This window comes from Labrus mixtus, chromosome 8, assembly GCF_963584025.1.
Source record: "Labrus mixtus chromosome 8, fLabMix1.1, whole genome shotgun sequence".
In the NCBI taxonomy this organism is placed as follows: Eukaryota; Metazoa; Chordata; class Actinopteri; order Labriformes; family Labridae; genus Labrus; species Labrus mixtus.
In genome coordinates, this window is record NC_083619.1 from 16,587,741 (window position 1) to 16,610,035 (window position 22,295).

Sequence of the window (22,295 nt, forward strand, 5' to 3'; positions counted from 1 at the left end):
GAGCCTTGTGAACTTTATGTGTGCTCATCAATGACTTACCAGAGGCCCATAAAGAGAAAGAACAACAAAGTTTAGAGTTAACACTGCATTTTGTCAAGTTGTTATTGAAATTTGTGTTAGATAAAGCATAGCCACAAGGGCGATAAACAAAGACTCAGCAGTAAAGTGTGTTGTTTATTCAGATCGGGGAGAAACAAATCATCCAATACACCAAAGACACAGGTATAAAGATTTGATTCAGGGGGCCGAACAGAAATGATAATGAATTACGTTCAAGGACAGGATAATTAATATATCAGTGTCGTTCTGCTTGAGAATGGAGAGGTACAGAGGGGAGTGATTAAGAGAGAATTAGAAGCTTCTGAATGAAAAGTGCTTCATTGTTACATATTCACCACAGGTTTGAATATATTTCCATCATTGCTCTGCTATTTATCTCCAAGGACCCTGCTAGCTAACAGAAAATATCCAATCTAGTAAATGTCCAATTATTCTCTCTATTTCTTTTAAATGGAAATAGAGGGCACACACTCACACACACACGCACACACACACACACACGGCTTTCTGTAAGACAGGAGAAATGATGACAGAAATACATTTAGTTCCTCGAAAAAATGTTTTTACTCAAAATGATGAATTTCAGTACTGCAGTTTTATGACAGATCATTTTGACATGATGAGGGCACTTGACATAAGTTATTACAATTAATTCTAATGTGTGACCTAAATGACTCGCACTTCCTTTTCATTTTGATTGAAATATTTCACTAAAAATATCAGCAAGGCCAGGTAGCACTGTAGAAAAAGCAGGGAGATTTCAGACACATCATCTGGGTACCATCAAGATTTGTATATATCCATATACCGGATTTCATTACCGTCTATCTATAAGTTTTAGATATTTCTGCCAGAGACAAAGAGGACAATCCACTGACTGGCAGAGAGTGTCATCCCTAATGCAACACCGCAAACAGAGCTTACAACTGAAACTACGTACATATCACCTATTGTTTTTATTAGCCGAGGTAGTAGCAGTATTATACCTTCATCAGAGAAAACACTAAAATATTATGACAACCTGTTCACTGCCAGCTCTCTACCAGAATCCAGCCTCAGGGGATTTGGATGCAGTTTGAAAACACTTGTGTCAAACTCATATCATGTCAAAATGAATTAACATTTTAGGCATCGGTGCACACTAAAGGACAAAACCTGAGGATACACAGCTAGATCAGCACCAGCTGCTAAGCTACAGCGCCTGAGTCTATCAAAGCCTGACAGTGCCTCATCGTTGCCTGTGTGATGCTGACAGCATGGAGTGAAACATCTCACTCTGCCCTGCCCTCTCTTAAGTGTCTACAACAGCAGAGTATATGAGTATTACTACCTGCATTATCAGATCTTACTTGCAGAGTAACAAATGCACTGCAGAGACTTTTATTTAGAAGACAAAATGCAGTCTCAATAATTTAGTTTACTCTTAAAGTCGCAGTTTAAATTGTTGCTGTGAACCAAACAGACCCCTCTTACTTTGATACAACTATACTCACACTAGCAAATAGAAAAGATCTTAGGACAGGTGCTAAGGACAGGGGAAATTCATTTGATGCCCCAAAACACATATGATGGGACACATTTTTATAACTGCCCCAACAGTGCAAATTTAACCGAACTCATTTCGTATACCGAAATATAATCAGGGATTGGTATATTAGTTTTTCATGTCACTGTGTCTTTCTTGTGGGACACTTTTGATATTTTTTAGAGTAAAGACAGCAAAAATTTGACTATAGACAATAAGTAAGTGAGAAGTATGTTGCTACCAAGAAGCAACATTGGGTGTAAAAAACATGAAGCCAATGCATTTCATGGAGTGTTCACTTGAGGCTAGCGGCAGAGGCCCTGGAAATCACATTCACACCCATTCAAAAAAGCAATTTCTTATACCAGAAATGAATGTGTTAACAGTCTGGTTAAAAAAAAAACACCATATTGGTCTGATTAGCTCATTAAGAGATAGAAAAGGACATTTAGTGTGCTGAATTTTCTGTCTCTTTTTCAGTCTTGTTGCGGTCGTGCACCTGAAACTTTATTTATTGTCGAGTGTGCTCCTTTTTTGCTGTTTCTGATTGGCTCATTCCCTATCGGCTCACAATGTACAGGGGATCCATTTTTTTTGATAACTCATGCGTTTTGATTTCATGAAAATAAGCTTTATTCACAATAAGGACTGGAGCATGGCTGCCCTGATTGATGGACGGGCGCGATGTAGCGGTTGTAACATAGACTGTAAATATTACTGGACGAACCCTGACCCGTCTGTTACATAAGCAGCAAATGAGTCCAATCGACGGCCGCATCCATATTGGATTTGCAGTCTCAACCTAACTTCGGATCAACCTAGCAACAGCAGTGAGGCGGGACCCGGCGGGACTTAACTCCGCCCATTCAGCGCGACGTTAGCAGTCCACTTCACAGCATAGCTAACAGCTAGGCTGCTATCATCCCCTATTCCTGCTCGTCCTGAGTTATCTCTATAAACAGTAAGTTAACATTTAACTTTTCTACAACAGTTAAAACGAATTATATTCAACCCAAATATTTAATCTACACTTTTTTAAATATACAATTATGGTTATTAGTTATTTGTCAGAACAGTTACTAGACTTTGTCAGTGTTAGCAGAGAAATACATTAGTAAAGTTTTATCCATAAACTGTAAATAAATATGTGAGACATCCAGAAAGAAATCAATATTACAAAGCATACAGTTCATGTTACTGTTCTGACAAAAAGAGGAATGTCTGTGTCTTATATTTACTGATGTCAACAGTGATGTGGGTGAACATGACCATTGAAAAATAAATATTTAGTATTTATTATAAGACATTTGTTTTCTATAAAACCCCGTGAAGTCATGGAGTCTGTGGACAGTGTCAGCTTCACACCAAAAACTTTAATATTAGAAAAAATAGTATTTAAGACTGGCATCTATTATTATGAGTTGCAGCTACCTTGTTCAATATTATTCCTGCAGATGTGGCTAATAACAAAACAACACCCTGAGCTGTCACATGTAGTTAAACTGTACATTTTGTCTCGTCTGAGGCATTAATTGAACACCTTTGTATTTCTCCTATAGACACAGTGTGGATTATTGGTGACTGGTCCGTCGAGGTGCCCAGAGAGCTGCAGAGACAGAGGAAGAAACCTGAGCCTCAACAAAATCTGCATTTGTTGGTTCTTCTGGGGTGGACTTCGGTTGCTTCTCTTCAACAGCTCGCTGCGAGGGAGGTCTCCCCCGGATGGCCTGAGTGATGTCACCCACAGGCTGAGAACTGGAGCTGAGGCGGGTTTTAAACCTCCTGACAAACCGTTACACCGCATCCCGCCTGTCAAGCTGGTCAGCTACACGCCTTACTGTGAATAACTCTTATCCTTCATCAAATCAAACGACCCCTGTACAGCGTGTCGATCGAGACATGAGCTAATCACACCTATTTGTTTGTTTTGTACCAGGCTGTAAACATGTTAATCTCTGCTGTAAAAACAGGCTTTTTGAATGTGGTTTTTCAGATTAAATAAATATTTCTATATAAATGCACTCCTTTGTCTCTACTTGAGTATACATTTCAGATTTGAAATGACAAGACTAAAATGTGCATTAATGCTCAACTCAATAGCTTAGGGAAGGAAGTCTACTTTTACACAGCTTTTTATTCTTTTGACATTTTTTTTTACCAAATACTAATGTAGTTCATAATATGCCCTTAAACACAGCCCCATTCTTAAATCAAGATACATGGAGAGTAAATAAGATCAATAACTTGTGAATAAAAACACAGTTAAGAATTATTTAGAAATGTAGTCTTCAGATCAATATCACATAATATCAACTTCTCCCATCTAAACTGGACAAAGGGTTTTAAAATGGGAAGAAAATGGTTTGATTGCAAGTTGTTTGGAGGAGATCTATTTTTTATTTGAACAGCTGAAGCATGAATACAGTCTTCCAAGGTGCAAACCCTCCTTCTCCTTCTCCTGAAGCATGTGGAGCTCCTTGATGTACAGCTGTCTTATCTGCTGGCCATCTTCTCTCACCAGAACTTCGACTGTTGAAAAGTCATTCAGAAGAAGCTCGAGCATGTGACATGGATCCAGGAGAACATGGACTTTTAGTGAGGGGTCTTCAAGATGGAAAAGAAAGAGAGAAAATAGCAGTTATTCATTAAATCATGTTTTGTTCTCATCTATTTTTCTGTATTCATCTGTGTGTAAGAGCACATTTATAAATTCAACAGTGTACTACCCAGACAACAAAGGTACAGTATTCAGGTAATCAACATCTATTCAAAGTTAAGAAGATAAACCTTATTGTAATCATGCTATTTTCAGCTCTCTCACTCACTTGCACAATGATATTCCACATCAAATTGCCTCAGATTTTGGAGGAAAAATTGAGCAATTTATTGTGGCTAGTACTTCATCTTAACATGAAACAAATATAACCTGAATTATTTAAATCATTAACAGTCTCTGTGCTGCAGTACAGAACATACAGTAACTCATTTATTATTAACATGAGCTCAGTACATGGCTGTATTCTTAAAACTATTTCTTGTACTTTATATCTATGTGCTTTATATCTTATTTTCATTCCATATGTTATTTATATATTTTATATTTCTACTGCTATATTCTGTGTAAGAGTATCTGTAATGATTAAGAACTATATTAATAACCAGATTCAATTCACTGAACTCACACAAAGTGATTATTTTTTTAAATTTGGTAACAGTTTGTACAAATCTTAAGACACTACATCAACCATGTAACGTTAATATCATCCTCTATAACCTACACAGCATATTAGGTTCAGTTGAGTTTATGTTACTGACGGATAATTACTAAACAAAGTTTGTTTTTTAATGTCGACATTTACGTCATCATAACGTCAGATAACCATATTTACAGTCTGCGGTTAACCACCGAGGTGAACCTTTAGCTTCTAACATCACACAAACTCATTATTTTCAACATCTTAACAACAAACATTTCTAAACCATTGTAAATAATGAGCTACACTGAGTACAGTTAGCCGACTGGTTTACAAGCTAACGCTAAACAAGCTAGGTCCGTAAATATAAATACCGACACACGAGTAAGCAGTAAATATAACACTACTATATCACTTACCGAAAAAAACTGAAGCATCAACTTCTTGGATGGTCTGTTAACCGCACAGCAAGCCATGTATGTTGTCAGATATGTGTTAAACAAACTCTCCAAACGAAGTAAAAAAAAAAGAGGAGAAATCAGACGGATCAAGCTGTTAGCTTCCTGACCTGCTGACCTGACAGACAGATGCAGCGCGCAGAGCTGTCAATCAAATCTGACACAACCCTTATATGGGCATAGCCGTTTTCCTTAATAGAATAAAATCCGATGAGTTATAAAAAAATCCCCCCCACACACACACACAGTGTGAGGAGAAGGGGCCGTCAACTTATCAGATATATCTCGTTTTTTGAACCAGGCTGTAAACATGTTAATTCCTTTGGTAAAAACGGGCTTTTTTGGCTGTGGGCTTATGGCACTTCCGGCGCTTCTGCAGCCAGCCTCAAGCGGAACCTCGAGGAACTGCAGTTTTTTGTACTTCCGCATTGGCTTCATGTTTCGAGACCGGAGGTTGCCCCTTGGGTTGTAAGGAGGATTAAGAATCGTCGTTAGGTTGAATGAAAGTTGGGTTGAGACGGCATTTCCAGCATGGCAAACACCATCGACAGGCTTCCAAAGCCCCTTTCAGTAACCAATGAGTGACATCACTCAGGCTGTGTCCACTTTGATTTACAGTCTATGGTTGCTACAAAGGGGAGAGGAAGGACTTAAATTCGAAAAATAATGAACGCTGATGATCACTTTCTTAGACAAATGTTCAATCAGAAGCACCAAATTTAATGCACAAATACAGCATTATGCTGTTTCTATGAGTGTTTCTTAATTGAATTTTGAAAGTGTATTTGGAGACAAAAATCAGAGTGTCTTGAACTTAAACACTTGAACTTAATTATTTAGATGTGATAAAGTTTTCTCATATCACTGCAATTTGTTCCAAACTAATCAATACACTGTTGAGATCCAACTTTGTCTAAGGGGTTCATATTAAATATGTATTGTTGTAAAAAAAAAGGGGGGGAAAAAAGCTGATAATGCAAGATGGGACTAGGGAAGCACTTTGTGCATTATACAGCAGTCTTTGCTTAACCACAATAAAAGCCTGCAAGGAAAGTGCATTAAGGTGTTTCCATACTGGATCCCGTGTGTCTGGTTTTGGATTTTACATCTCACTGCAGCAGACAAGTCAAATATTCAGGAAAATAACATTTTATGTTTCATTAAAAGACACGGTTAAGGGGGCAGATGCAGGACAAAGAAGCAAGAAAAAATCTGAAATAACTACAGATCTGTAACACTCTAAACGGCTTTATATAAAGGGCTTCTTAGTAATGTCTTAATTATGCTTATAATACAAAATTGCCCTTCAGCATGTTCCCAAAGACAGCCTGGTAGTTTCATTGAAAAACTGACAAGTTTTTAGACATAATGACAATGATTCTTTAGCAAACTCTGACAGCTTTTCACAACATTGGTCCTCATCTTAAGTGCTCATTATATCATCTGACAGTCTGAAATTAAAATAAATATATAAACGGCTCTGACACTCAAGTATGGAAACAGCTTGTAATAGCTATTGAAAGTGTCCTTCAAGTTCTCAGTAACAGAATGATTAAAAGCATAATTACAGAGTAGAAAGATGGTAGAAGACTCCCATGACATCAACAACTACAAAAACAAGATACATGTGTCATTTTCAGCACTCACCCTCCATAGTCGCTCCACCCGGGACAACTTGCGTGTTTTCATCGTACATACAGAGTGTCAGCCTTGGAAACTGTGAGAGAAGAGTGATGTGAACGCGGAGAGAGATGCTTGAATAATGACCTATAGTCATAAGGAAGACACAGCAGCTCTCAGTGGGAATAATCCCACAGTCAGCATCTCATCACTAAGTTCCACACATTACGTTAAAGTGGATGCCCACGTGGGTGTGTGTGTGTGTGTGTCAAACTGAAACACTGTCCTGCTTCCTTAAGAGAAGACCACGATGATTAGGAGACCCACAGATGCCAACAGGAACCAGATACTTCAGCTGTCACTCAAGAGGAGGTCACATCAGATCCCCGAGGGAGAATCAGAAAAGAACAGTGAGTCCTACAGTCGCTGATCGTCGACGCTAATCTCTGAAATACGACCCGTAGAAGAAAGCAAGGAGGAGGGATAAAGCTGAAGCCCTCGTGCCCTTCACAACAATCAGCACTGAACCACTTACCTGGGCCATTAGCTGGAGCTTGCCATTCAGCAGAGATCAGCATTACACACCACACACAGTGCAGGGCTTCTTTATGGTGCTTTTTACCCAGGGTTTTTTATCCTGTCTCCCCTCTACTTTACTCCGTGGAGCAATTTGATTTACAATTCAACCTCTCTGGAACGACAAGAGCTGCTACTCTTACAGCTACAGGCTGACGCAGTCTCAAGAGGCCAGAGGGACAAAAGAGTGTGACCCAGTACAGCTCATACCTGTGACGTGTCACAGCACATATCCTACCTGTGCCTGGAAGGCAGCTGCTAGATTATTCTCCCATAAATGATTAAAAAGTAATAAAGGCAAAAAAAAAAAAAAGCTTTCTGTTAACTAAAGAAAAGTCACACACTTCTTAGACTGGCATTACAGACATTGATATACAGTATACACACATTATTTTTCCCTTCATGTAATGTGGATTAAATTATTTCTATTATGAAACCAACTGATAATTGTTGAACGACTCTGCAGTTCCTATTGGATTGAAAGAGCGTTTTAGCATCTTTCAGCGCATTGTTTCGGTTCTAAAGCCCCCGACTGCACTTCCATTCAGTCTCATAATTTCCATCAAAATGGTTTCTTATCAGCATGTTTCTCATATGTGTCACGTCTGCATGATGAACATATGGTGCATGCATGTCACTGTTTGCTTCAAAATCATTTTCATTTGGGGTAAGGCATCTTCCTTCCATCAGTTACTACCCATATACATTTAATGAGGTGACAATGATATGAAAATGTGTAAAATAATTGATCAAAGCTATCTCTGTCCTCCAAAAAAACCCATTGTAAAAGGAAAACCATGTATCTGATAATTGTTCACATATAACAAGGGATTTCTGGAGGCTAAAATCATATAAAACATTATTCAGAATCAGTTCTATTCAGCAAATAACATCACTGAAGTAAAGGTAAAAAATATCCAGCTAACAGACAGTCAGACAGACTGACAGAAAGACAGTCACAGCTTTCTCTGGGAAACTGATAAGGTGCGTTTGTCTCAACACATAATGTCAGAGCAGCGAGATATCTTTCTAAACACATTCAGCAATAAAAGTCTCCTTATTCCCATGAAGCCACAGCCTATCTGGTGAGCGGAGGAACATCAATCACTGCATCTCGGCTTCCCTGTCTTTGGTGGGGTACGATGTGACAGGCTGCCAGCTCTAGGAGAGCAACTCACTCAACAGCGCTCTCCCCCTCCACTACACCAAACAATCATTATCAGCCCCATCTCTGTTCTGCTCCATGTGAGCTCCACCACACCGAACATCATCTCAGAAGTCAACGCTCTGCTCTCAGCTCAGGGAAAAGCAATCTTCTCTCCCCATCCCCTGAGCTCTGGGACTCCTGACTTAGAGGAATAAATATTGACTGGAGATGAAGATGTAGGAAAAACTTTACGATATAGAAAGTGCCTTGAAGGGAAAAACTCACCACAGGGATAATGACATGTTCCTGTACACAAGAAGTTTACAGATATGCACACTCACACAACACATTTCAGAGATGATTCTCCATGCTGGGTCCGACTCCAGCCTTCATGCTGAGTTTTCTAAGACGAGTAACAAGCTACAAACTCACCTTCATGGCTGGAGGGACAAAACTTTTTTTTTCCTCCTGTTGCTCCTTGCAAGGCTTAAATAAACCAAAAGATGTGGGGAGGATGCAACATGAAAACCTCTCTCATGCGTTATTCATCAGAAGACTAAGCCAGAGCCTGGAGGCAGGAGGAACGCCCGCTATGTCCAGGCATCACCCTGAGAGTAAACTGGCCCTAAAGAACTTCTGTCATACAGACATTTTAAATAATCACACAAACTACATTCAAAATGGCTGTTTTTTTTAACATTACAATTTCTCCTCTTCATCCACGGGCTGTCAAATCTGTACGAGTTGAAAAGGAACCGTTGTCTGTCAAACTGCTCTGCTCTGTATGCAAAGTGGGTTGGATTTAGAATAGTGACCGTTGTACTAGGACTTATAGCTCACCCTCAATTTAGCCAAACTTTGTACATTTCTATGCAAGCCATAGTACCAGGAGAGTTTCAAGTTTAGAGGTGGTGTACGGGCTCTAGGAGACCGTACTCGCTTCTCTATAACAACAACTGCAGCAACAGCACGCTAACTCTCAACCCAGCGAATGTTCGTTATAGAAAACTTTAACTTCACAACAGCAACAATAGCCTGGCTAAAGACATAAAACAACTTTACTGAAGCAACTGCACCTACGCTAACCCCTAACCTAGCTATCATAAGTTAAATAAAACTTTAACTTTACAACACAAAATTAACCTGGATAAAGACACAAAACTTTATCTTTACTGTAATTCCGTAACCCTCAATCTAGCTATTATAAGTTCAAAAAAACTTTAACTTTACAACAGTGGCATTACCCTAACTAAAGACATAAAACTTTAACTTTAGTGCATCAACTGCACCTATGCTAACCCTAAACCTAGCTAACATAAGTTACATTAAGCTTGAACTTTACAGCAACAACCGTAGCAACAGCATTCTAACCATTCTTAACTAATCTTTTGAAAAAGACTTCATAGCCAGGATCTTATAAATGACATACACAATATTAACAATCTCTCTCTAGAGTCATAAAAATCAGCCTTAAAAAGAGCAGTTTGGTAATTAGTCTAGCAAAAGGCAGAAAAATTGGGGTTCAGCTTACGAATAAAATTGGAAAATTTGAGAGATTTTGCCATTGGTGGATTGTGTTTTCTGTGGACGGAAGCAGGCAAACTGTTTTTAAATGCTTCAAGGCCGCGTGTTCACTCAGCTAACCTACTGCAGGCTGTGGCTTCATCTTTAATTGAAAGTCAAGAGACTGGTTACCAAATATTCTCATCAAACTCTACAAGCTTAGGAGCGCATAATGTGAAATAATTCCTTTTAAATATCTGTGTATTATGATGTAATGTGATATTTTTTAAAGCGCCACTATCTGTCGGAACCAGTGAGGTTAATGGTGTTGCTGTAAAGACAAAAAATGCTGTCAGATCTCAGTCTCAAGGATGATTTGATATTTATGTACAGGCATTATATCAGGACAGAAATTTTAACACTTGTAAAAGATGAGTTAAAATGTTCTTCAGTGCAGTGACACTGCTGCGACAAAAAAGAAAGCTAGAGTTTCTTGTAGCTTCTTTTTTTTTATCCTTGAGGATTTACTGCACTATCATCTGACCCCGATGACTTTGCAGCGCTGCCTTTCTTTTAAAACTGTATGTTTGCATGTGTGTTCCTACCAGATAAAGGATATCCATGTGGGTTCTCCCAGGTGTGTTACAATGTTGTATCATGACGTGGTCGATAAGAGGGACTGCCTGTGTGACACCACAGATTACTGCCGCCTGGTCTCAGGACTGAAACAGAGTTGGTGTGGAGGGCCCGGGAGAAACAGCAGCTCCGCTCTGCTGCTCTAATCCTTTCTGACAGAAACGATATTGGAGAAACATCCTTCACTTGCTGAAAATGTCGTCTTCATTTTTAATAACCTAGTTTGGACTCTTTCCCTCATGATGAGGAAAACAAAAAGCGTTACTGCATAGTAACCAAGAAGGAAGTCTCACTTTTGGTGACAAGGGAAGGACTGAAATCCATCCTCTGTTTTGACTACACACTTCTTGACATCTTACATTTGACATTTTCCTCCTTTCGATTCAAATTTTGCAATTACGCATTGCCAGCAATGATTCTTTGACTTTCTCTTCCAGGGAAAGGCCTCTGTTGCATCTATGCGAGGTGACTTTATAACCTTTCCAGTCCTAATGAGGGCTGACATTACGTTTCTCTTCTTGGATGTTGATGAGGCTCTCTTAGCGGTGGCAGCTGGTTGGTTATAGTGACAGAGGCTGTGAAGAAACCATGGTAACATGAGGTTTTGTTTGTTTGTTTTGGGGCACAAGGAGGATTTCTGCCTTCATTGGCACTGATGGTGCATGGTGGAAAATATCCTAAGTCGGTTTTTATCAGAGCAAAAGCCTGAGCTCACCTGCTGTACCAACCTGCTGTTGGTTTGTACTGTATACAGTTTGAATAGACTAGAACACAACAGTCTCTAGTGGTGAAGCAAGCTAAGTGCAGGGAAAGCTGCAGGCCTCTGCCAGTGCCTTAACAAAAGTCATTGACTTATGTATAGGCCAATAAAACGCTGAAATTTCCACGAACAGTAAACTTAAAGTAGCGCTTTACCCCCCCTCCCTCCCCCTACAAAACGTACATCTACTGATTATCAAGCATGCATTTAATAAAGCTAATCCTCAAAGAAAAACTCTGGAAAGAAAGCCAGAAGTTATAAATAAAAAAACACATACATGAACACAGGGAGAGGCAGAAACTGGAACGATCTAGGTTGAAAGACAGATATATTTAGCACTCAGGCACATGAATTTAAGAAAAGGACATCTATAAAGTGGAGTTTCATCCGTGGAGTGAACTGATAATCTAATTTGGAAAGCAGGGAGGGGATATAGTGTGACTTACATCAAGAAGAATAGAAAAATAATTGAAATCGAACAAAAGGGGTGTCATTTTTTTACGGCATGAATGTTTAATCAGCTAAATTTTGCCTGCTCAGATTAGAGCTACAGTTAGAATGAAAATATCTGTGAAATGTTAGCAGCATATGAATTAAACTTTAATCAAAGTGTGTGCCTGGAGGCTAAATGAGAGAAGATGATGTGTTTGTCACATCTGCCACTAAAGACTGAAGCTCAGCATCAAGCAGTCTGCAGGATCCTCGTCTCATCAGGGAGTAATAATGATTCCTTTAGTCAAACACTGACTAATACTCGCTGTCAGCTTGTGTAATAATACAGTAAATCATGGAGAGGAGGAGGAGGGAGAGCAGCCTGCTGACATGATGTTGACAGGTCTGCAGGGGAGGAGGATGGGGGATGGGCAGTGTGGCGAGAGATGATCGATCGCGTGTCTGCAGAGTGTTGAGGTGCTCAACAGGGATGGATTGACCTGTTGAGATGCCCTTTGGGAACAGAGGAGCATAAAGAAAAACACGGGTCAATATGGAAAAGTCTGTCAGCACTGAAGCAGGGTGGGGATTTTTAGAAAGAAAGGGGTGAAAAAGCTATCATGCCTGTAATGATGAAGCCCATCATGGCACAAGAAGTGGACGCTCGTTGTGCAATTGGAGAGCTGCGTCATCACGGGAGTCAGAGCCACCAGCGAGCACACAGCCTCACCCTCCACCTTTGCAGCCATGGCAACACAGTTGCGAGCTCCTGCTGAGGGGAGGAGCAATAACGTGGCTGCCTCGTGTGGCCTTTCCTACATGCTGCTTTGAGAGAATTTTATCTGGTGTGTTCATGGTTTACCTTTTTTTTGCCCTTCTCTTAAGCTTGTTATCTGTGGCTTGATTTACATTGTGTGTAGCACTTTGTAACTACTCTCTTACAATAAACACCATTGCATTTTCAATCTAAATCTTAATTATTTTCGTTTTTGAGATTCATGATACTAGACCTTAAAGCTGCTAGAATCAATATTTCTGACTAAAAAAACAACCGTCTTTGTGTAACAGCATATTTCCACAACATGACCACAACATCTCAATTACAAACACGCCTGAAGCAATAACCGATAGCTGAGAGTTCAAATTATTTTTTTTTAAATTGCAGGGTTTAAAATTCAACTATTTACTCCAAAACGTTGGTATTTGGCTTTTGTTGCATTTCATTCCCAAGCAATAACCTTCAATGTTGAAAAATGAAGCCAATGTGGGAATGCAGAAACGGCAGGTCATGGAGTTTCCACTTGAGAACAACGTTTTTGGTCTCTGTTGTTCATTTCTTTACTTTTATAACTATAAGGGGACAACGTCTTTATAGCTCATCTGTTTTAATAATAACAAGGTCAAGACTTTTAATAATTAGGCATAATAAGAGGTCTGGCTGATTTAACTGACAGGGGGGGTGTTTTAGCTGTTTGCCATAAAGAGCTTCATGTAGGCTTCACTTTTAATTGTCAGCTTTGTTCATGTTAATCATCATTACTAACAAGATGATGAGCTAGACGACCTATGGGCCGGTTTCAGCAACCAAGATAGACATTCAGCCCGCCTCAGCTCCAACACTTTGCTCACTTCTTGATAAGCTAGAAATTGGTTGGAGTCAGCAAGTCCAATATGGCAACTACCACTTCTGAATCCAATAGGTGACGCCACTGAGACTACATCCATGTTTTATTTCCCCTCATTTCCCATCATCTTCTTATCATCTTCCTCTGATTAAAGTATGAAATTGTCCCGGAACATAACTTTTTGTGTATGCTAGGGGATCATGTCAGCGTTCTCAATGAGAGCAGCAGGTAACAAGCCAGTGGCAGCCTTCAGTTAGCAGTCATCAGCTGAAACTCACAGCGAGCCCGTCGCAGAGATAACGAGGAGAGCTTATCACATCTCTCTCCACTCTCTCTCTTTTATCTGTGCTGCTCTCGTTGAGCTCCGTCTGGCTGATTTATCTGAGCTCCGGACCTCAAAGGAAGCACAGAGCTAAACTAAGACTTGGGAACGGGGCCAAACTGTCTTACTCAGATGTGGAGTATCTCTAAGAAGAAGGCAAAGCTAAGAGCAAATGAGGACAGGCAGAGTGTGTGTGCTGATTTATGATTCATTCCCTTTCAGCTACGATTTCATACCATCCAAAACAAGATAATAAAATTATGTGGAACGGGGAATATACCTCAGCTAAAGCAAATTAATTTAAAGGTGACAGCATGCAGGTGTAATGAAGCTTTTAAGGATTTACGACTGCATTTAACTAGATAAGAACATACCCTGAGACACAACGGTTGTGTGATAAAAACATCCCAGAAATCTCCATAGAGAAATCCGAGGGCTTATTGCTCTTAGTGATCACTCCTCACTGAGTGACCTTGATGTTCTAAAACGTCATCTCTGCAACCAGCCTGAGTCAATTCTAAGCAGAAAAAAACTGCTCAAAGTTATATTACTGGCAAAAGGTTTATGTAGTGTTCTTTAAATCTCAAATCTGAAAGCCTGTGATTTAACAATAATTTTGTTTTCTTACTATTAGACATTATCGATAGAACTCTCAAACCAAATGAGCAAGAGATCGCTCAATATAGACCCTTTGATTAAGTTATAGAACTCAGTCTAGATATGGGGTTTGATCTGCCTTACATACATATAATCATGTTTGTTTGATTCCTTTTGGGTTTTATTAACCCCTTTGTTAATTAGCCTCTTTGTTTTTCATATTGTTGATATTCCTATGTTCACAATTGAAGTTATTGAAATTATAATCAAGTGCCCATGATTCATACAGGGAGGGAGGAGGACTCGAGTGCGAATAAAAAGATAAAGCCTATAAATGTGCAGGCTTATTATTGGCTGTCATATTTATTTATACCTCCATTTATTAAAATAAAACATTTGATCACAGTTTCTTGATCACAAATGCTGCATGGGAGGAGAACAAACTTCTATGTTGAAGCAAAAAAGAAGAAAAAGAAAGTCTGGAGTGCTCATAAATTCAAACAAAGTATGGTGAAGGCGCTCTTTGGTGGGCAACACAAACATTCAAAAAGACAGAAAAACCCAAGGCATTCTTCTGAAAAAGTAAAAAGCCATTATTAAACAGGCTATTTCATCATATATATGTAAGAAACCAGGTAAGTCATCAAAAAGCTGGGTTACAACAACCCACGAGTTGTTGTAACCCAGCGTGTGGGAGAAGAGCTTTGAACTCATGACTATAATAATCATATTGTAACATTAATTCATACTCTCAATTACAGAATCACTATATATCACATTTGATCATATATTATACATTTCTACGGTCTAAAGATCAGATATTATTTTAAAGTTTAAACATATCAATGTACGCGTGATACCAGCCAGTAGATGAAATGAGTGCACAGGTGTTTAGAGATATAGCTTGAGGCAGGAACCTGTTATATGACACAATTATAATGAACAAAATATTTCGACCAATAAGGACAGGGACGGGTAATAACTTCTAAAACTCTTAGAGAACAATATCCTTTAGCAGAGACTGTTCTGATCAACTGATCCAAAAGAGAGGAGTCCAAAAATAGGACTTCACTTTGAGATGAAGACGTTTGACTGGACAACAGTCAAACTATTTTTAGCTTTAAGGATTGTTGTCTATAAATAGAAGAGTCAGACAGATACTGTCTTTGGCAGCTTTAGCTATTTAAAAAATAAGGGAATGCAATTTAAAGGTCCCATATTATGTAAAATACACTTTACCATGTTCTAACACTAATCTGTGTCCTTTCCCTGTCTACAAACCCCAAAATGAAAAAAAAGTCCATCTTTTCCCATTGTGACATCACAAAGAGCAGTAACCCCTCCCCCCAGGTGAGTGACACTAGATGTTTGTTTTGCCTTCTGAGTCCGCCTTTCCACCGTAAACAATAGGGCATGGTACGTGAAAGCCCGAACCACATCCTCTTCCAAAGGAGCGTGGCCAGACACAGCTCATTTGCATTTAAAGCTACAGACACAGAAACAGCCTGTTTTGAGAAAAGCTGAAATTATGGGGTTTAGAGGCACGATAAAATACAGGATCAGAGTGGATTTATAACAAGAAACATCAGAGATGTGTTTTGGGGAGCTCTGAGACTTATTTAAAATGATTGAAAAAGGAGCTTCAAAGAAAACCTTTCCACTTATTTGCTGTTAAAACGTGCCATTCCCTTAAGTTGTATTTTTGCAGTTATCAGTTTCACTAATTGTATTGCAATCAACGTGCACAGATTTCTTCTTTCATCTGTTTTCATCAATTTCCTGTAACCTTGTTTCCTCGTGTTGCATAATGGTCTTTGTGTGTTGAATAATCTAGCAAAATTAAACCTTAATTACAAAATGAAGTCAAACCATCTCAGGGAGAACTTCCAAAAGAAGATGTGAGCCCTCGGGTGTACAGTTCCAAGAAAACCTGCATGAATAATTTCTGGTTATGAATCTGTCCTCTGTGACCCCTGTACATTCACGTGTAATCTTTCATTATCACAACGAGAGGCTATACTACAGAGAGGAATGTTTACAATTCCTTTGCTGGTCTCTTTACATGAAGGAAATGTCAAAAGTTGTGTCTCTGGCTTCATTCTGCAGTGGAATATCACAAACTTCACCTTGAAACAAAACAACTATTAATTAAGATCTTGTGGGTTTCTTTTTGCAGAAAAGTCAAGTAAGGAGGGAGAGAACCATGGCTGGCATCTCCCTAGATGACTCCAACTCCACCACAAAATACTGATGCTTACACACAACCCACAAAGTAGCTATTAATCAATCCCATGGCGCCCGCGCACACACACACACACACACACGCAAACACATTATTAGAAACACACACAGGCACATTCTGCAAACAAAGATGCAATGCATGCATTTTCTGGAGCTCAGGAGCTTAGAAGAATGCTGCAGTAAACACATTAAATTGTTGTTTACAAAAAATCGAATTATTGTGATATTTTAAACCAGCTCTGTCAAAGAAAAAAAAAACAGCAGCCTCTGGAACAAAATAGTTTTTGAAGCAAGGTGATAACAGAGCAGGTAAAAAACAAGATATCCTAATAAATCTTTTGACATTTTCAAATCAATTTTCGCTCTTTCTCTCTGCAAAGTAATGGAAACAACAATGAGGCATTCAGAGTTTTACTGCAGAATGAGGTAGGGGCTTGAAATAGCGCTTCTTGATTTGGTCTCCCCATCTCCTGGGGATAAAGGCAATTTCATGCTCTAGCACGAATCAGGGGGGCATTGGGACTAAAGGTGAGCTCAAGGTTAACAGAGCACAGCTAATAAATATGTTGGAAATCCAGAAGCACAATAAAGGCCCCTGGTCGCACTCTTAAATGCAATCCCAAGGTTTAATAGCTAAAAACAGCATCCAAGCATCTGAGGAAATAAAATCAAAGCGAGGGAAATGTGGTCAGATCTAAGAACTGTCCTGTTTCTGTGTCAAGACACAGTGTCATTGTTGACATGCTGAGCAGCGTCAGCCTGTTGCCAACCTTATCACTCGATTCCTGATGTGACAGACATCAATAATTCAGAGGAACATGGCAGCTATTTAAAGATAAAGAGGCCAGTCAAGTATAGTTCTGTTTGCTGTAGGTTTATCACAGAGTCATCTGCAAACAAGCAACACAGGCTTCAGGGAAGCAGGAAGTCTACAAGTACACAGGCTACAAACAACAGACTTATGCAAAGAGTTTGCTATTTTTTGTGGGTTTTAGGTCGGATATTCAATGTTATCAGTTTGTAAGGTCCTTGGAGAATGAAATGAAAATAAGCAAAAAACAGAAAAACCCCAAATCCACCTTTACAAAGTAAGAAGATTGAAAAGGTTTGGAGAATAGAGCAGTGTGTACTGGAGTAGAGTTGTACAAAAGGTTTGTTTTTTTCACCTTTATTTCATGTTATGTCTCCTATTCTGCATTTATCATTGTGTGTTTTCTCAGAAAAAAACTGTATAGTAAAATATCGAAGGCAAACTTTGGAAAAAATATTGCAAATGAAGTGCAGTGTAACTACAACAACTTGCTCAATGGTCAAAACCATGCAAAAGCCACCATTAATGTCAAGTGAATTAAAAAAAAACAATCTATGTTATGTACAGATCTCCTACTTCCTGCTTCAATAGAAGCTCTGAAAAACAATTAGAGGCTGCTGACGTTGTTGTTTTGTCTTGAAGACGGTTTTGGAAATTGCATGAGATGGCCCAAATATCCGTGGAAAACTTCTCCTTTGACTAAATTCTTTAAATCAAAGCTTCTCCATCTCAAACTTTATCTGTGGTTGGTAACAATCGGTTAACCAAACCTTGTTCTGCTTTTTTTGCCATTTCAGCACCATGGACAGAACCAGAGGAGCTCACAGACAGAGGACTAGAGAGTCACATCAGACAGTAATGATTTTCACGCCATCTTCACCTATTAGACACCTGTCAATGATGCGGAAAACCTTTATCCATCAAATTCATCACCTTGGATTTTATATTTGACAAAAGGGACCGGCTGTGTCTTGGGTGATTCAAGAAAAACATTTCAGTCAGACCAAACACAATTTTTTTTTTTTTTAAATCAAGCAAAAGTGCAGCTGCTGGATGAAACGAAAGATTTGTTTAACTTTTCTATATCACCCTCTAGATGTGAAACCAAAAAAAAAAAAAAGCGCCATCATCTTCAGGCCTATGTCTTTGTATGTACAGAATATGTATATGTAGTCATGTTTGTCTTGATGAATGGGAACAAGTTAAACTACACAAGTGGAGGTTTCTCCTTAAGAGGATTACGTTAAGGCAAATAAAGTATTAATCTTACATCTTCGTCCTCCTTCGCGCATTTTTTGCGGTACTGCACGTGAGGTCTTCCATCCCCGACCTGCTGAGGACTCTTCGCTGCGTTTTCCTCGTCTGCAACCTGTCCGCCGAGAAGGTGGCTGGCCTCAGGTGGGTGTGGGAACGAATTGGTGGTATTGATCTTCCCGGTGAATCTCTGATACAGCGAAGCCATAATACAGGTCCAGTCCAGATAACAAGAACTTACAGCATGTCAGAGACGCTCCCGGGTCTCGCCTGATTCCGTGTTTTTTTTTTTCTTCCGGGGGGGCAGATGTATTGGTTTTCTGTGCGCTTTCAGACGAACCGATAGCTGGCAGCCACCTCCGGGATGGAGTAAAAAAAAAAAAAAAAAAAAAAGATAAGAAAAGACTCAGCTGTTTAACAGGCGTCTACGGATAGTAGATGTAAAGCTGGGTATTTGGCAGCCACGTTCTTTCAGCTTTGTCCGCGCTCACAGCAGACTGGTGGGCTGAAGGTGTCAATAGTTGCTCTCATCTGTATTCAAACCACGCTGTCTCCCCTCTCGTCTGTTGCCTCCTTACGGCGTGATGGCACGAGGAAGGCTCCGACTCTCCGATCAGATATCCCGTCCCCACCGGACTCCGACCGATTGTCCACAAAATAAAAGAGCAGGCGACAGTGTTCCGACACTTTCGGGCTTTTTATTGGACGACTGTCCTCGCGCATGGAGAGTGTGAAGGACGCAGGCAGCTCGGCGGTTCTCCCACCAGACGCGCTCTGCATGAGAAGTGACCAGCACTGAGAGCAGCTTTTACTGTAGCTGATACTCTTGATTGGAAGCTGTTTTACGCACAAGCACTGCACATACACACACTGAAATAATATCCATTTAAGATCTATTATTAAATATTCATTGATGATTTCATGAACGGGGTCACTAAATTTACCTCCAAAATGATTGGATGTGGTCCCGGGACGGAGCTCGGGTGCCTCTCTGTGGCGCATTGGATAAGGGCAGGCTGAACAAACACCTCTAAGGAGATCTATGTCAGGTGTTAACAAATATTCTGGATTTGGTAGAAAATTCAGCTTGAACAAATAAATTAAATATTGCAAAAACGTCAGTCGAAATTAAAACAAATTCACATTCTTTATTTTTTCCTAAAAGAAGAATAAATATATATGGCCACATGCCGAAAAGTCTTAAAAATGAATAAGGACCACCCCCCCATCTGACAGTAATAATTCACACCCTGAAAGTGTCTCTACCTCTCTTTAATTTATTCAATCCCCCCCCCCCCCCCCCCCCCCCCCCCCCATCATACATTTCCACTCAGTCCCCATCAACAAGTGTTATTCAGCTCATCTGCACTACATTGAGAACAATTTCATGCTTGAAATGCTCACAGAGGCCAAAGCAACACATGGCTTTTGGCAAATGCAGAATATTGGCTTATATACGGTGGAGGTGATGGGGAAGAGCTCTTGAGTCAAAGTGTTCAAATCTTCTTCCCTCCCGTCATGAATGCCCCGGCCGAACACCCCTCTGACTCTCTCTGTGACAGCTCAAACTACAGCTCCACCCGGGCCGAGCTGCATGTCTGGGAAATAGGTCATCTTCAAAGCAGCACTAAAGCCAGGCTCACAACAGTGCTGAATGTTTTGCATCTTCCATTGAGTCAAATCAAGCACATTTTGTTATCGTTCGCAAGGAGTACTCAAGGCTGACTGACTCCAAATGAATATATTCTACATACAGCCTTTGAACAAAGAGCAACTTTCAATTAATTTCTTTTTATGGTGAGTCATCTCCAGCTCTGATAAAAGTGCTGCAGGCTCGTTGATTCATGGCTTGAATTATGAATGTAACCTCTATAATAGGAGCTGTATCAGGAGTACAGAATATTGATTTGAAAAAGGATTGGACGTCCATTCAAAAAACAACAACGACATAGGACATTACTGCCTGTGCCTAATTAAACTTTCCTTCCCTTTTCTCTTCTCTTCTGAATCAATTTTCCTTTGACTTGAAGCATGATTCATAAATCAACAGCTTGTTTTTGGTGCTTTTAGATGCATTTTAATTGCTGTACAGAGATTTATGTTTTGGGCTTCCTCTTGCACACTGGCTCGCCTAGGTCCCTGTCATCATTTGTTTCTCCAGTTCATAAATGCCTTTCCAGGGTTTGCACACAGGGGAAATAGGTCCGAGCCTTTTGACATTTGTCCCGGCCCTCTCTGATAGATGTCTTCCAATCTCCCTCACCTTGTTGGGGAGCTATTGTGAAGCGGCTGGCTGCTCTAACACTCCCCTCAGGACTGTGCAGAGGGGGAGCCTGGGCTCAGCTTGAGCCTCCCTATCGCCTCCTCGCAGATACAGCCGCTGACTGGAGGCGACTCCTCTCTCACACATCACCGCAGTCGAGCTCTGCGTTTTGGGAGGGAAGCATTTGGAGAGGCTTGTAATAACGGCTATAATGATGCTGATAGCTGCAGCATACCTAATATCTCTGCGGGTAGCTAATGTGGCTGTTGGAGGCGGTTTTGAGACACTTCAGGTGTGATGTGTGACAATGTCATTACATTCCAAGTTTGTAACAGATGTATTCTCATCTGAATGACTGAATGGCTTCCTGACATTACTTTTGGATCCAGTGAATACACAAAAGTAACCACAGAATTTACCAGCAAATGACGAGTAATTGTGTGCAACGAAAACTCATTTCACTTTTTAAGTCCATCTTCCTAAATCCTAGTGCTTGGATGCTCCACTTAAAGCTGGAACACTGCAGGAATGTTGCAGGCAAAATCAAATAAAAACTGTTAAATTCCAGACTGAACTGGAACCTTGCAAACCTTTTAAACAAACACAGTAAGCGTTCAACAAACTGTAGTCCAGCATGGCGAATAAATATTGTAAAGTGGTATATAAATAATGAATTAGACTCTCTATTGTGTCTTTTTCTATTTTCGCTTCATGAAACCTGTTTAACGTATAGTGTTCGAGGTTTGTGAGTAGAAGCAAACGTAGCTGTCATATTAGACACGTTATGGACTCGCTGTATGCACATGTTAAAGCGTTTGCATTAACTGTAGCACCGCCACAGGCTGACTTGTTTTGTCCAGCATCCTGTGCAACTAAACTAAAAGACACAAATTAATTGGGTGGAAGAGCAGACAGATCAATCAGTCAATGAGTGGTGGGAGCGCAGTAATATCTCATTTCCTCTGAACATTGCTCAGCTGAATAAGGAAATTACTGAGCCTCTCTACATGCATGTAATAGAATGGATTTACTTAAACCCCACTATAATCACATCATTTTGCACCATTTTCCATTTGGCATTAGCAGAACTCTAATGATTTCCCTCGATGCTGAGCTGAGCCGACTGCAGCATTAAGTTTTTTTAACATCCCACTGCTCGTACTGGATTACATGCCTGTTCTGATCTGGACTGGACACATTACAGGTTTTTTTTTTTCTTCATTCACAATGATTTAAATGAATCGTTTGCTTTGATTTCGGTGACCCCCGTG

General features: G+C 39.9%; 1 protein-coding gene and 1 long non-coding RNA gene across 6 annotated transcripts in view; one reads left to right on the forward strand and one right to left on the reverse strand.

The window, feature by feature from the left end:
• Positions 1-22,295, reverse strand: part of LOC132979165 (dipeptidyl aminopeptidase-like protein 6) — a 75,287-nt gene that overhangs the window by 40,888 nt on the left and 12,104 nt on the right. The window contains exon 1 of one of the 5 annotated variants that reach the window (XM_061044725.1): positions 18,778-19,558. The exons of 3 other annotated variants lie outside the window; for them this stretch is intronic. In XM_061044725.1, coding sequence (XP_060900708.1) covers positions 18,778-18,969 — 192 coding nt within the window. In that variant the 5' untranslated portion in view covers positions 18,970-19,558. Of the gene's footprint in view, positions 1-6,884; positions 7,020-18,777; positions 19,559-22,295 lie in introns of those variants that run through there. One more of the 5 variants, XM_061044730.1, reaches the window with a different exon arrangement.
• Positions 2,288-3,606, forward strand: LOC132978466 (uncharacterized). The gene is made up of 2 exons (XR_009673927.1): positions 2,288-2,546; positions 3,145-3,606. It is a non-coding gene; the product is annotated as an uncharacterized LOC132978466 (long non-coding RNA).